This window comes from Patiria miniata, unplaced genomic scaffold, assembly GCF_015706575.1.
Source record: "Patiria miniata isolate m_02_andy unplaced genomic scaffold, ASM1570657v1 HiC_scaffold_14, whole genome shotgun sequence".
In the NCBI taxonomy this organism is placed as follows: Eukaryota; Metazoa; Echinodermata; class Asteroidea; order Valvatida; family Asterinidae; genus Patiria; species Patiria miniata.
Window position 1 is genome coordinate 11,127,155 of NW_024037052.1, and position 13,507 is coordinate 11,140,661.

Sequence of the window (13,507 nt, forward strand, 5' to 3'; positions counted from 1 at the left end):
ATATATATTTGTTTCGTTCTATATATATTTGTTTCGTTCTATAAATATTTGTGTCGTTCTATATATATCTTTGTTTCGTAATAAAGTCATAAAGGGCGCCTCATACACTTTGATCTTTCGCCTGTAGCCTATTGCTAGAGCAAACTAATTTACTTGAAATTTTAAAGAAATTGAAATTGTATTAAGTTCTTAACATTACATCTTGTTCATTAATTGCGTGTTTATCTACCGGTAACAAATTAAGCAGAGAAATTTATTTTGGCGTGATTTCGCGAAGTTATTTCGAAGTGGAAGACCGTAAACCCATTTTCTCAACATTCTGCTAGAACAGAAACAGAATTATGGTTGAAACGGAGTCCTCTTTCTGAATTGTTAGTTTTCTATTATCAACAATTCCGATTTCTACGAGCAGAAAATTGGAAAAAGCGTCTACGACCAAACAAAATTTCCGAATTTACTGTCTAGCAGAAAATCAGAAATTGTGTTTACGACCAAAGCAAATTTCCAAATTCCCACTATAGGCCTAATAATAGCAGAAAATCGGAAATTGCGTTTATGACCAAACCAAATTTCAGAATTTCCACTAGCAGAAAAATGAACGTTTGATACCATGAACCAAATTTAATTTTTGTTTACTAGTAAAAAATCAAGGCGGAATTTGTTTAAGCGGGAAATGAGGTTAGATTGTTTGGGCTTCTCCAAGTTGTTTGGGTATAAGAAACCCTCACCAGCAGAATGTTGGTGTTTTTATCAGTGAGAAATGCCCACCCTTCTTTTTTAATCTATAGGCCTTAAAGAAAAATAATATTTAAGAACGATAGGAGAGGCACTTGACTAATGATTTGTTAAACCTTGAGCAAACTAGATTTTTTGTTATGGGTGCATACCTATGTTCCTCAATACCTATGTTCCCCAATACCGATGTTCCCCGAAATCCTTACCCTAACCCTAACCTTAACCCTAACCCTAATCCTAAGGATTTCGGGGAACATCGGTTTTGGGGAACATAGGTATTGGGGAACATCGGGTAGACCCCGTTTTTATTCCCCCTAAAAAGTCCAGTGCGAACGCGGCTTGACTTTGGTTAGTCGCCAAATATACAATTCCAATAAAATAACAAGTCGGCGTCAGCCAAGGGCGGATCTGGGAAGGGGCCAACGGGGACCATGCCCCCCCCCCCCCAAAAAAAGAACCCAAAGTGACGTGGCAATAAAGGCCGCAGTCACTGCATACACTACAATCCTTTACTCAAAGTGGTCAGATCGCACCACAGAGCATATAAAATCCAAAATAATTTGGGGCCGTTAAACGGGCACCGAACCCCACGCCAGGGACTCACTTTTTGGGGGACCACAAAAAAAAAGTTGTGTTCTGGATCCGCCCTTAGCATCGGCTTCTAAAATAGAAGTACGGCTTTTATGTCATTCTAGCCTTGGTCAAGGCGTTCGATTATTCGTCCGTACATATGGGCAATTCCAAGCAAACAGGGACATGGCCCAAAAAATCAAATTCATTCCTGAACTTCCGTTTCATTTTGAAGTTGTTGCTAATAGATGTAAGGACCAGGATATCAGCCTTTTTAGTCAAATCTTCATCGTTTTCTATGAATGTCACGTTTCTTCCTGGTGATGTTTGGCTTATAAAAGGTACTTCTTTATGTGCATTTGATTTGTTTGCATATTTTTCTTGGAAAAAGCATCAGTTACAAATTTATTATGCAATTTAGTGGTATGATGACTTTATACCTTAAAAACAATAAAATAAAAATCTGCCCATGACTTTTCTCGAAGACATGTAGGTGCACAGCAGTGTTGTAGTCGAGTACTTTTTGCCGAGTACCGAGTACTGCCGAGCACCTAGTACCTACTAGTACTTGTGCTTCCGAGTACATACAAGAACAGGTCTCCGAGTACGAGTACTTGAACGTCCGAGTACGAGCTATCGAGTACGAGTACTTTGACATTCGAGTGCGAGTATACGATACTCCAAAAAAGTACGCAAGTAGTATTCGAGTACGAGTACTACAACACTGCTTATTTTGGGGGCAATTTCACTGAGGGTTCACTGTAGACTTTGAATAAAAATCGGAAAATCACGCGGAAATACATTTCTTTGTATAATCTCGCGTTTATGAACAAGAGTGTTTTTAGAACGTGATGAAATTTCATGTTCTGTGAAATTTCAGTTATCTAGGCGCTACAGGTGAAAAATCCAAGTGCGCCACGTTAGAAATAAAAGGGCACATCAACAAAATATAATATAGTATTTACAGCTCTATGGTTTAACTCTACGGGTTATAACGTGGTGACGTCTTGAATCAAGACCAGTTGTTCCTTGGCGACAGCGCTAGCGTCCTCCAAATTGCGACAGGTGTAGCGTAAATTTATGTCTCTCTGGAATACGCATTCATCAGTAGTATTGCGCATGCGTGAGTATGATAATTGGAGCGCATAGACATCCTCGGCTCCAGGGGCGCGTGCTCGTTCCTTACACTAACCCCTGGCTGTGATGATGAGGTAAATGACGCGGAATGGCTATTCACAGCGTACTGCGCGGGTATTTCGAAGATTGCACGCCGGGCGCGCCCATAATGCGCTCGCGCTCGCGTGCTTAGCTTTGCACGTAACGTCACGTACAAAAAAAATAATTATGATTTAAAAGTCGCGATGCCTGTACGATATGGATTATGTCAAACCCCCTGTATCTGTGGTTGTAAAGGCCAGAAAGGATACGTACATTTAATACAAATCTTTGCTAATTAACACAACTTCCAAACGTTGTGTTTGAAAGGATTAATTCTTCAAAATCACAACTTTTAACATTTTAAAGATGGCGTCGGCATGTAAAACGGATAAACTGCAGCCCTAATTATAATGTACTGTATTTTGGTATATTTAAATTACATAATTCCAGGGGTTACGATCGCGCAAGGCATGATGGGAAACAACATGGCGCTGCAAGATCGTACCCACGGGGCACGAGGTTGGTGCATAGCGCCATATTAATGGGAGAGTGACTGGTCACGTGCACATCACATGAGGGTTTAGGCAAAGGAGTCCGACTTTCATAGAAGTTCAATTTTCATATGACACTGGCCCTTGATGGCACGCGCGCATGCGTCGATCATAATGTCATACGTCAATAAATATAAATTCAAAGATCGCATTCCGATCCGCATGCAGTAAGTGTGCGCATATACGGCGGGTACCGGTTCCCGCCGCACGCACTAATACAAGGGTTGACTTACTTAGACCAACTTCTTAACCTTACTTAGCATTAGTCGTACGTTTGTCCTTTGTGTGTTTCATTCACCGCGTGCAGTTCCAGCGAAGGCAGCTAGCTGTATGATGTCCTTCACTGGAAAGGTATATATTCTATAGCCTAGGCCCTAGCCTAGCTGGAGTTACCCAGCCCTGAGTTTTATCATTGGGTTGTCATCTAGGATGACAACCCAATGATAAAACTCAGGGCTGGGTAACTCCAGCTAGCCCTAGCCCAATTTAACGGACACCGGTGTCAGGTCAACTCGCCCCCCTGGCATGCCAGGGCCCTGGCCCGCTGGCCGACTCGCCCCTTACCGACTCGCCGCCTGGCCGACTCCCCCCTGGCCGACTCGCCCCTTCCCCTCCTAGCCAACTCGCCCACTGACCGACTCGCCCCCTGACCAACTCGCCCCCTGGATAAGTATTGTTGATGTACCCTAACGTGGCGCGGCCCCTAATGTGGCGCACTTGGATTTTTCGCCGGTAGCGCCTACCTAGACTTTCTGTGAAATTTCAGTTTAAAATTTTGCTCTAGGCTAGAGCAAAAATTTAAACTGAAATTTCACAGAAAGTGAAATTTCATCAAGTTTCTAAACGGTCCTGTTCATAAATCGCGAGTTTATTTACCCGTAACAAAGTTAGAAGGAAAGCTATTTTGGTGTGATTTTCCGATTTTATTTTCAAGTGCAAAGTGAACCCTTTGAAAATGCCCTGAAAAATAAGAAAATAATTTTCTGACAAACATTTGGCTGGGTATGTAAGTAAAGATATTGATTACTTATCAGAATTTATCAAGTTTACAGGAATTCGTAAGTGTTAATTTGGAATTTTCCAAGATTTATTCAAGTGCGCCACGTTAGGGAACACTCCGCCACTTTTAGCCCCACTAGTGTGGCCGTCGGTATGCTGCGCTGAACCTTTGGCCACACACCGTGGTACCGCGCGCTACTGAGGACGAAGTTTTCATAAAAATTCAGGGCAGTTTCTTACATTCTCAGTTTCTTACTTTCTTATGGTTGTATTCTATGATGTCTCACCTGTCACTTCTGGGATGCTTAGGTCTAATGATGTTCCATTTTCCGAGATATTCTTCAATCTTTCTGGAGTCCATATGCACTCGTGAAACGTCTGGTGATGGCAGCCATTTTGAATGGGACAAGAGATGACCTCAAGCTGTGACGTCGCGTGTATGCAAATTACTTGTCGAGCGCGCGAGGGCGCGAGTTGCAAATGCGACGGCTGTTTCCTGTACCATGCATTTATCGTCAGGGGGCCACGTGCACCGATCTCTATTCAGGATCTACGGCACAGAAAACAGCCGTCGCATTTGCAACTCGCGCCCTCGCGCGCTCGACAAGCAATTTGCATAAACGCGACGTCACAGCTTGAGGTCATCTCTTGTCACATTCAAAATGGCTGCCACCACCAGACGTTTCACGAGTGCATATGGGCTCCAGAAAGATTGAAGAATATCTCGGAAAATGGAACATCATTAGACCTAAGCATCCCAGAAGTGACAGGTGAGACATCATAGAATACAACCATAAGAAAGTAAGAAACTGAGAATGTAAGAAACTGCCCTGAATTTTTATGAAAACTTCGTCCTCAGTAGCGCGCGGTACCACGGTGTGTGGCCAAAGGTTCAGCGCAGCATACCGACGGCCACACTAGTGGGGCTACGCCACTTTGTGCCCAATTTCCGGACACCACCGTTTTTGAATTTCGGATTAAATTTTATGAAACTGAAATTGTTCACAGAGGTAAAATAGCAAGCATTGATAAGGTAAAAGTACTAGTATTTCATTGCATGAATTTGAGGTTTGTCAACAAAGAGGTTTGGCAACACTACACGAGGAAAGTCGGGTAAGCTTCGAAGTGCGCCACGTTAGGGTACACGAGTATAGGCCCAGTATGGCACTTGGCAGTATGGCTGCACATTCAGCGGTCATCTTGAAAATGGAGGGGCCGGAAGTCATTGCCTGCTGTCGCGGCGTGAAACGCTATGGAGCCAAATTATAAAGGCAGTGGATATTTAGCCGGAGATGGCAAACCTTTAGTAGGCCTAAACGTTAGCTTGCCGGATATGCACTGAACATGCGCAGTTACTGTTTTTTGTTACTTAAAGTTAGACATTTTCCGGTGACAAATTTTAGTCTGGCTCCATGCCAACATTATCGTTGTAACTTCATATTCACAAGATGGGAATCGGACCATTTTACAATTTCAGACATTTTTTCCCTTTAAAAAAGATAGTAGATATTTTGCCGGCGGTAATCTCGGCAAGCTAGTTACGTTTACTAAAGGTTTGCTGGCGGCAATCCCTATCAACAGTGGGCGCTGTAGTCTCTAAGATAGGGCTGAATTATAAGATACAAGCTGATTTACCCGATCATAGATCGGGTATATAGGGCATAGTGTTGGGGATGAAAATGTGGGCAGTTAAATGTAAATGGGGGATCATTGAGGAGACATGCAGTTATAGAAAAGCAATTTTTGTGGTGTGATCTGAGGCAATTTCTGACCACTAAAACCAATTTGAGCAAAAGATCATCTTTTAAACATCATTTTCGAGCTTGGGGTAATTGAATCAGCTACACGGTATTCTGAGCAATAGAATCATTATAGTAGGCTACAATTTTTATTCGGGGAAGAATTACAAAGGGTCTGAATGATGGAGGAAGGTCATAATTTACTTTCAGTATTGGACTCTTCAACAAACGTAAACTTCTCACAATTTGCGAGACCGTCTGCGAGGAAAAAGTCGATTCAACTTTTATACAAGTTGATCAACCATCTTTATAAGAGCAAGTTTTACTCGGCCTCCGAGAAATGTTCGCTCCTGAAAGGATCAGAGACCACGGTCTCCCGCGACGCCAAAATGGCTCCACGTCCATAGAAAAATACAGAGAATTTCTTCTGCCAAATCAAGCACTTCAGGTCGTCCTAATTTGTCCGTATGGACCGGCGATCAGTTTTGTCGATTTTTGTGACTGCGTTCAAGATCGCGACCGCGACGCCAAAATGGCTCCACGTCCATAGAAAAATACGGAGAATTTCTTCCTCTAAATCAAGCACTTCAGGTTGTCCTATTTTTTCCTTACGGACCGGCTATCTGTTTTGTCGTTTTTTTTGCGCCTGCGTTCAAGATCGCGATATTTGAAGCAATGCATCGATCCTTTGTTGGTCCCAAACACGACACTGAATTATACCGTGACGTGGCGGGCAGCGAACTTACAGCGCTCAGCCTTGGTGGAAGCATAGAGCTAGTGAAAGCATGGAGCTGTAAACACATTATGGAAGCAACAGCACTCCATCACGCGACGTCACATGCTTGTGCAATGGCGAGCACCGTAGACCCAACCTCGTTTCCAGGGTGTGGAGCATGCTGCAGTACGCGTTGCCATCGACGGTTTTACGCAGACCCCGGAAGTACACAGTGTTCACTTTCGATTGGTCGGACCGCGCAAGGCATACTAATGTGTAGTCATTCTGAGTATTTGTTGCACTCAGCGCAGGGGCAACAAGCAAAGCATATGAAAGAATAGGGACACTTGGTGGCCACGCACCATGGACAAACAAATATTTTACCAAGGTCACCCCATACAACCGTTTGGTGAACACTTGCAGAACGGCCAAGTAGAACATGTAAACGGAACCCCTACGTCGAAGCCGCTGACCTCGCACAGTCTAGACTTTCAGAAAAGCCAGCACAGGGGGCGGCCAGGCAGTCAATGTGAAAGCACACACGATGACGGCAAATTCCTGCGCAAAACGCAGTCACGAAAAATCGACGAAGCGGATCGCCAGTTTGTATGGGAAAATTAGGACGACCCGAAGTGTCTGACCCGGCGGAAGACACCCTCCGCATTTTCCCACGGATGTGGAGCGATTTTGGCACCCCGGGAGCCCGCGGTCTCGGATCCTTTTAGGAGCAACATCGTCTCGGAGGCTGAGTAAAACTCTCTCTTATAGATATTAAATTACCACCAACGATTGTGTAGCAATTGTGGTCTAGTGGATAAGCAACGGATCTCATGAGTGGGAAGACCCGGGTTCGATTCCGTTCCGCGCTGGCGACATATCTAAGTTTTTTTTCCCCATCCCCCCAAAATAAGAATATTCTTCTTTTATTATTTTAACATGTCTCAAACATTTTATTGCAATGTATTACATTTTCTTGTTCAGATTTGTGGCTCTGGAGGATTTTTTTTAAAGGGAAATAAAGTCCGAAATTGTAAAATGGTCTGATTCCCATCTTGTGAATGCGAAGTTTCAACGATAATGTGGGCATGGAACCAGACTAAAATTTGTCACTGGAAAATGTCTTAGAACAAATAAACAGTAACCACTAACTGCGCATGTTCAGTGCATATCCGGCAAGTTAAAGGTTTTCCGTCGCCGGCTAAATATCCACTGCCTTAAAAAAAATCCTCCAGAGCCACAAATCTGAAAAAGAAAATGTAATCTACTCTTCAATAAAATGTTTGAGACATGTTAAAATAATATAAAAAAGAAAATTCTTATTTTGGGGAAATGGGGAAAAAAAAACCTTAGAAATGTCGCCAGCGGGGATCGAACTCGGCTCTTCCCGCTCATGTATGAGATCCGTTGCTTATCCACTAGACTACAGGTGCTACACAACTGTTGGTGGTAATTATCTTATAATTCAGCCCTATCTTAGAGACTACAGCGCCCTCTGTTGATAAGAATTTCCGTCGGCAAACCTTTAGTAAACGTTAGCTTGCCGGGATTACCGCCGGCAATATATCCACTATCTTATTTAAACAACATTTTGAAGGATTTCCGATACAAATTATTCAAGAAACCAGAGATCCTTTATGAAGAATTTGTGTTCTACAGTGGGAGCACATTTGGGCACTGACCGATATAGCGCAGTGTGATTTTTCACCCATGCGTGCATCAGCCGGTCAACTTCGCGGTCCATTATTTCTGTTAAAGATGTAGCAGGCAAAGTTACTTGATGATTTGCCTAAACAGGAACTTGTGACATGAGTCGATCTTACTGGATTTATATTGATACTTTGTTCGTCCGTGATTGCAAGCAATCCGCCATCTTACATCACAACACAATTCCCAGCGTTCATCAGAAGGTCAAAGGTTAATCAATGGATGCAAAAGTATGGAGCGCCTATGTGTACATGTATGTGGTCCGCTACACTTTCCCCTCCAAAGTCCAGTCACTCAATCTGAGGGATGGAAATTCTAGAGTTGTGATCATAAGTACATACATAAAAAATGGAATTAAGGTGATCTCATAATGTCTACACTTAAGAAACATTTTTGCAACTTAAGTCCACACGTACCAACGGAACACATCTGGGTGGAATGTTGTACTACTAGAGAACTTATTTTGTTGGCATAGATACAATGTAGTACGCACAACTTCTCCAACTTCAGTTTCTGGCATGACTAAGTAAAAGCCTAATGTAAATCGGAACAATCGCCGTATCAAAAAACAAGGAATGCAGGTGAACTAATACTGGAATTAAAGCTGACCGAATCAAAAGGGATCAAAAGAAATTAGTGTGTTCTTCCTTTGATTGTCTCTAGCGTTTTGTTATGCCCCGCGGCGAAGCCGAAGGGGCATACTGTTTCCGCCTTGTCCTTCCGTGGGTGGGTGTGTGGGTGGGTGGGGGGGTGGGTGTGGGTGTGTATGGGTGAGCTTGTCTTACATACGCAGTGTGGACTTCCGAACAAAAGACGTCCACATAATGTAGGTAGCACCGACGTTGTGTGGACTTACCCCACGTCCACACAGTGTTTCCCCATTTCTGGAAAACAGGTTTAGAGGCATTTTTGGGTTAGGTTTATCTGTAGCAGAATGAAGAGAAACACTAAAGGGAATCATAGAAAAAAAATTGGGTTGAAAGAGTTTTCACAGTTTGAGAAAAATGAGTTTTTTCACTGGTTTTTCTTAACTACACGAAAGCAATGGAAAGTCCACACTAGTCATGTGAAACAAGTATGGGTGGGTGGGTGGGTGTGTGTGTGTGTCTTGTCAGCGCGATAACTTGAGAAATACTTAACATATGAACTTCAAATTTGGTTTGTGGAGTGTCCTTGGTAATCCTAAGAAGCCTTTTGCATTTGGGGCTCAAAGGTCAAGGGTCAAGGTCACAGTCGCTGAAACAATAGAAATGTTGTCAGCGCGATAACTTGAGAAATACTTTACATATGAACTTCAAATTTGGTTTGTGGATTGTCCTTGGCAATCCTAAGAAGCCTTTTGCTTTTGGGGCCAAAAGGTCAAGGGTCAAGGTCACAGTGACTAAAACAAAAGAAATTTTGTCAGCGTGATAACTTGAGAAATACTTTACATATGAACTTCATATTTGGTTTGTGGATTGTCCTTGGCAATCCTAAGAAGCCTATTGCATTTGGGGCCAAAAGGTCAAGGGTCAAGGTCACAGTGGCTAAAACAAAAGAAATTTTGTCAGCGCGATAACTTGAGAAATACTTTACATGTGAACTTCAAATTTGGTTTGTGGATCGTTCTTGGTAATCCAAATAGGCCTATCGCATTGGGGGTCGAAAGGTTAAGGGTCAAGGTCACAGTGGCTAAAACAATAGAAATCTTGTAGGCCCTATTTATTCTGAGATCATAGGGATTAGGGATTAATTCATATAATACCTACAGAAGACACTAATGCTGTCAATGAACGTTTCATGTGACCAAGGTACATGTACAATGTAAGTTGATGTTAAAAGAGTGGTGTTATGTCATGGAAACAGTCACGGTTGCGGGGCATTTGTGTTTGTAAACACACCTGACTTGGTTTTTTTTGGTTTTAACAACAAAACATGAACTTTTGGGCCTCAACAAATTCCAGCGCAGCTAGAACAACACATGTACATGAACAGAAGTGTTCAGAGTCGCTGATGATCACAGTGTTCCGGCTGAGAGTCTGTCTCATGCAGAGTTAGACGCAGTCGACATGGGCGATGACTATTTCAGATGACACAGTGACACTTGCCAACTTGGATCTTCCTGTTGTTCCTCATGGGGACGCTTGTGGGCTGGAATGGGGTTGGTGCAGACATCAGGGCCCGGAACTCCATTTCGCCACAGGGGTTCTCTCAGGCTGTCTCTGTGTCTCTTACGACACAGGGGCGTAAGTATTGCTGGAACTGTTCAGCATGAGTGGGGTTATGCTCCATCGCACCTGGCACTGGCTTTGGGGCAACACTTTCAGCCTGGAGCACTTTAGGGACTGCTTGTAGTTGATGATTGTCCTCCTTTATGAGCGGAGGGGTGCAACACAATGTTTGTGGTTTCTCCACCAACGTCAACAGGCAACGTGATTGTTCCCAGTGTTGTAAGTCCCATCCAGTAAGTGTCTGAACAGGGGACGAGTCAGGCACGGATGTTGGCAGTTGAGCACAAAACTCGTCAGTGACAAATGACAGTGTGGACCCAGTATCCACCAAAGCAATCACTCGGAAACTGTCGCCTATCTTGGCCTCAATCAGAGGGCTACATGCACGACGTGTGCGAGGGTCAATTGTTGAGTCCACATCAAGGGGTGGGGTGTGTTGTTGGATGAGATTCACTCGGCTACCCGGACTAGTGTTCATTTTCACCAAGGGAGTATGAGTCTGCTTTTTGGGGTGGGGCAGGGTAGGTACATTCGGACTCCTTGTGTCCAATTTGGTTGCATTTGTAGCACACGATGTTGTACAGGTTACGATGAGGCTGGTCTGGTCTGGTCTGGTCTGGTCTGGTGGTAGTAGTAGGTCGAGTAGATGGTTCGGTGCGGCCAGTAATGGTGGTTGGCGGTGAGTCAGGTTTCGGTTGGGGTCCGGTAGGTGTCTGGAGATTGTTTGATTGGCAATGAAGGATGAGTTCATCGGCTGTCTTGGCAGTTTCCATCAGCGAGGCAAACTTTTTCTCCCTCAGTTTCAGACAAAGCTGTTCATCCCCTGTGACAGACAGGAATTGATCTGTCAAGACAAGGTTGAATGCTCGTTTGGTGTCTGCATCGTTCAGTTTTTCTTTTGATAGTTGAACACATTTGTTAAAGTTCCACTCAAGACAATGAGCGAACTCTTCGAATGTCTCATCCGATTTTTTCACATCTGTCTTGTATTTCAGCTGATACGCCTTGGGGGGTAAAGAAGTAGCAAAGGTGGACGACCTCGACGATCTTGTCATAGTCCTGGTTATCTGTATCACTCAAGGAGTGGAATGCTTTCTGGGCTTTGCCGGTGAGATAGGGTTCCAATAGGCGGGGCCACTGATCTTTCTTTTTTTTTTTGGCAGCAACGGCCACACGCTCAAAGGTACTCGGGTAACATGCCACATCATCATCAGGCCCTAGCTTGTGAAAGTCAGGTAATTTGGGGCCCACATTCACGACGGGAGGCATTTTGGTAGCAACAGCACAAGCGAGTGTTTGACAAAGTTTCTCAGTGTCCTGGCGTCGATTTGCTTTAAGTTCCTGAATTATCTTGAGCAGATCAAGGGTCTCTACTTTCGGTTTGGCATGGGAAACTCTTCTACCATGTGTGGCAACTCGGCGAGACAAGTTATGTGTTCTGGTATGGTTTTGATGGTGGTCACATCAATATGATTTAGTTCACACAGTTGGCCAATGTGGTCGGCGGTAAAGCGATTGAGGTAGGTTGATCTATCCATAGCTACGACAACAGAATGGCTGAATAGTCTTCCTGACAACAGCACAAACGTTTAGTAACAGTTTCTTGTTCACAACAATAATTGGGTTAATCGCTACAATCGCTACAGTTCTCGATCTATGTGGATGATGACTGACAACACATGGATAAAGCAAAAAACACAAACGGTTAAATGTTCAATTTTCTGGTCCTAATATCACAAAGTCCTTTGACAAATTTTGAAGAATTTGTGTTGGACAGTGGGAGCACATTTGGGCACTGACCGATATAGCGCAGCCGGTCAACTTCGCAGTCCATTATTTCCGTTAAAGATGTAACAGGCGAAGTTACTTGATGATTTGCCTAAACAGGAACTTGTGACATGAGTCGATCTTACTGGATTTATATTGATACTTTATTCGTCCGCGATTGCAAACAATCCGCCTTCTTACATCACAACACAATTCCCAGCATTCATCTGAAGGTCAAAGGTTAATCAATGGATACAAAAGTATGGAGCGCCTATGTGTACATGTACGTGGTCCGCTACAAAGATTTAAAAGTGTTTTAACTATTTATATTTAAAATGTACAAAAAATATTAGTAAAGTTATTTGTTTGGGCTGGGACAAGGATGAAAACGATGCCCTTCTAGTTGTCCTTCTTTTTTGGAGGGTGGGGGGGGGGGGGGTGTTTTATGGGTGTTCTTATAAATTACACTTCACAACATTTCTGATAGTCAAAACTCAAAAAGCCTACAATAATGTACTACTGTAATAGTGCAAGTAATACTGCAAGTAGATTCGTGAAGCAATATTCCATAACTAGACTTTTACTCGGGGCAATCATTGAGTTGTAACAATTTGAAATAAATTAACATTTCACAAAATGTCTGAAGTCAAAACTCAAATAGGAATCTTTCATTTATTTGCTATAGGCCCCCCCCAAAAATACTCGGTCTCTGGTCAGCGCGTGCGTCAATTTTAATCATGCGCGTCAATCTTTTTTTCCCCAAAATTGTCCACGGTAGCTACAACAGCGATCTCTGTTGCCGCACCAACTCAAATTTTTGTAACAAGGAGCAGCAAGGAATGGGGAAATTTCACAAATGCAAGTGATGGAGGACACCAATGTATATGAGGACACAAAAAAAGGAAAATAGTACCCACCTTGTCTGTACAATCCAAGCTTTGAAAAAAGAAGAAGTTCCATCAAGTTCCTGTTTATTGTTATCGAAAAGTTGGCATAAAAATGTAGTGGGAGAGAATTACTTGTCATGGGGTGCCTGTCCAAAGATGTTGGCAGCACGTGCACAGACCGCGAAGTTGACCGGCAGCTTCGCACACAGGCCCCATGGGCACTCCTCGAAAACTCACGCTGCGCTATATCGGTCAGTGCCTAAGCTCACACCATCAACCTATATTTCCGACTTGGTAAGGTTTTCCCAACACAAATTCTTATTAAATGATCACTAGTTTCTTGTATTTGTACCGGAAATTCTTCAACTGTCGTTTATGGCTCCATAGCGTTTCACGCCGCAACCGCGGGCAATGAGTTCCCCTCCATTTTCAAGATGGCCGCGAGTTGACCTACAATCATTTCACCCTAGCC

At 43.4% G+C, this 13,507-nt stretch overlaps 1 protein-coding gene across 1 annotated transcript in view; it reads left to right on the top strand.

Annotated features, from left to right (window-relative positions):
• Positions 1 to 3,055: 3,055 nt before the first annotated feature.
• Positions 3,056 to 13,507, top strand: part of LOC119722045 (cytoplasmic dynein 2 intermediate chain 1-like) — a gene marked incomplete in the record, with an annotated part of 98,047 nt that continues 87,595 nt past the window's right edge. Inside the window, 2 exon segments of the mRNA XM_038192033.1 lie at positions 3,056 to 3,365; positions 11,545 to 11,616. Coding sequence (XP_038047961.1) covers positions 3,345 to 3,365; positions 11,545 to 11,616 — 93 coding nt within the window.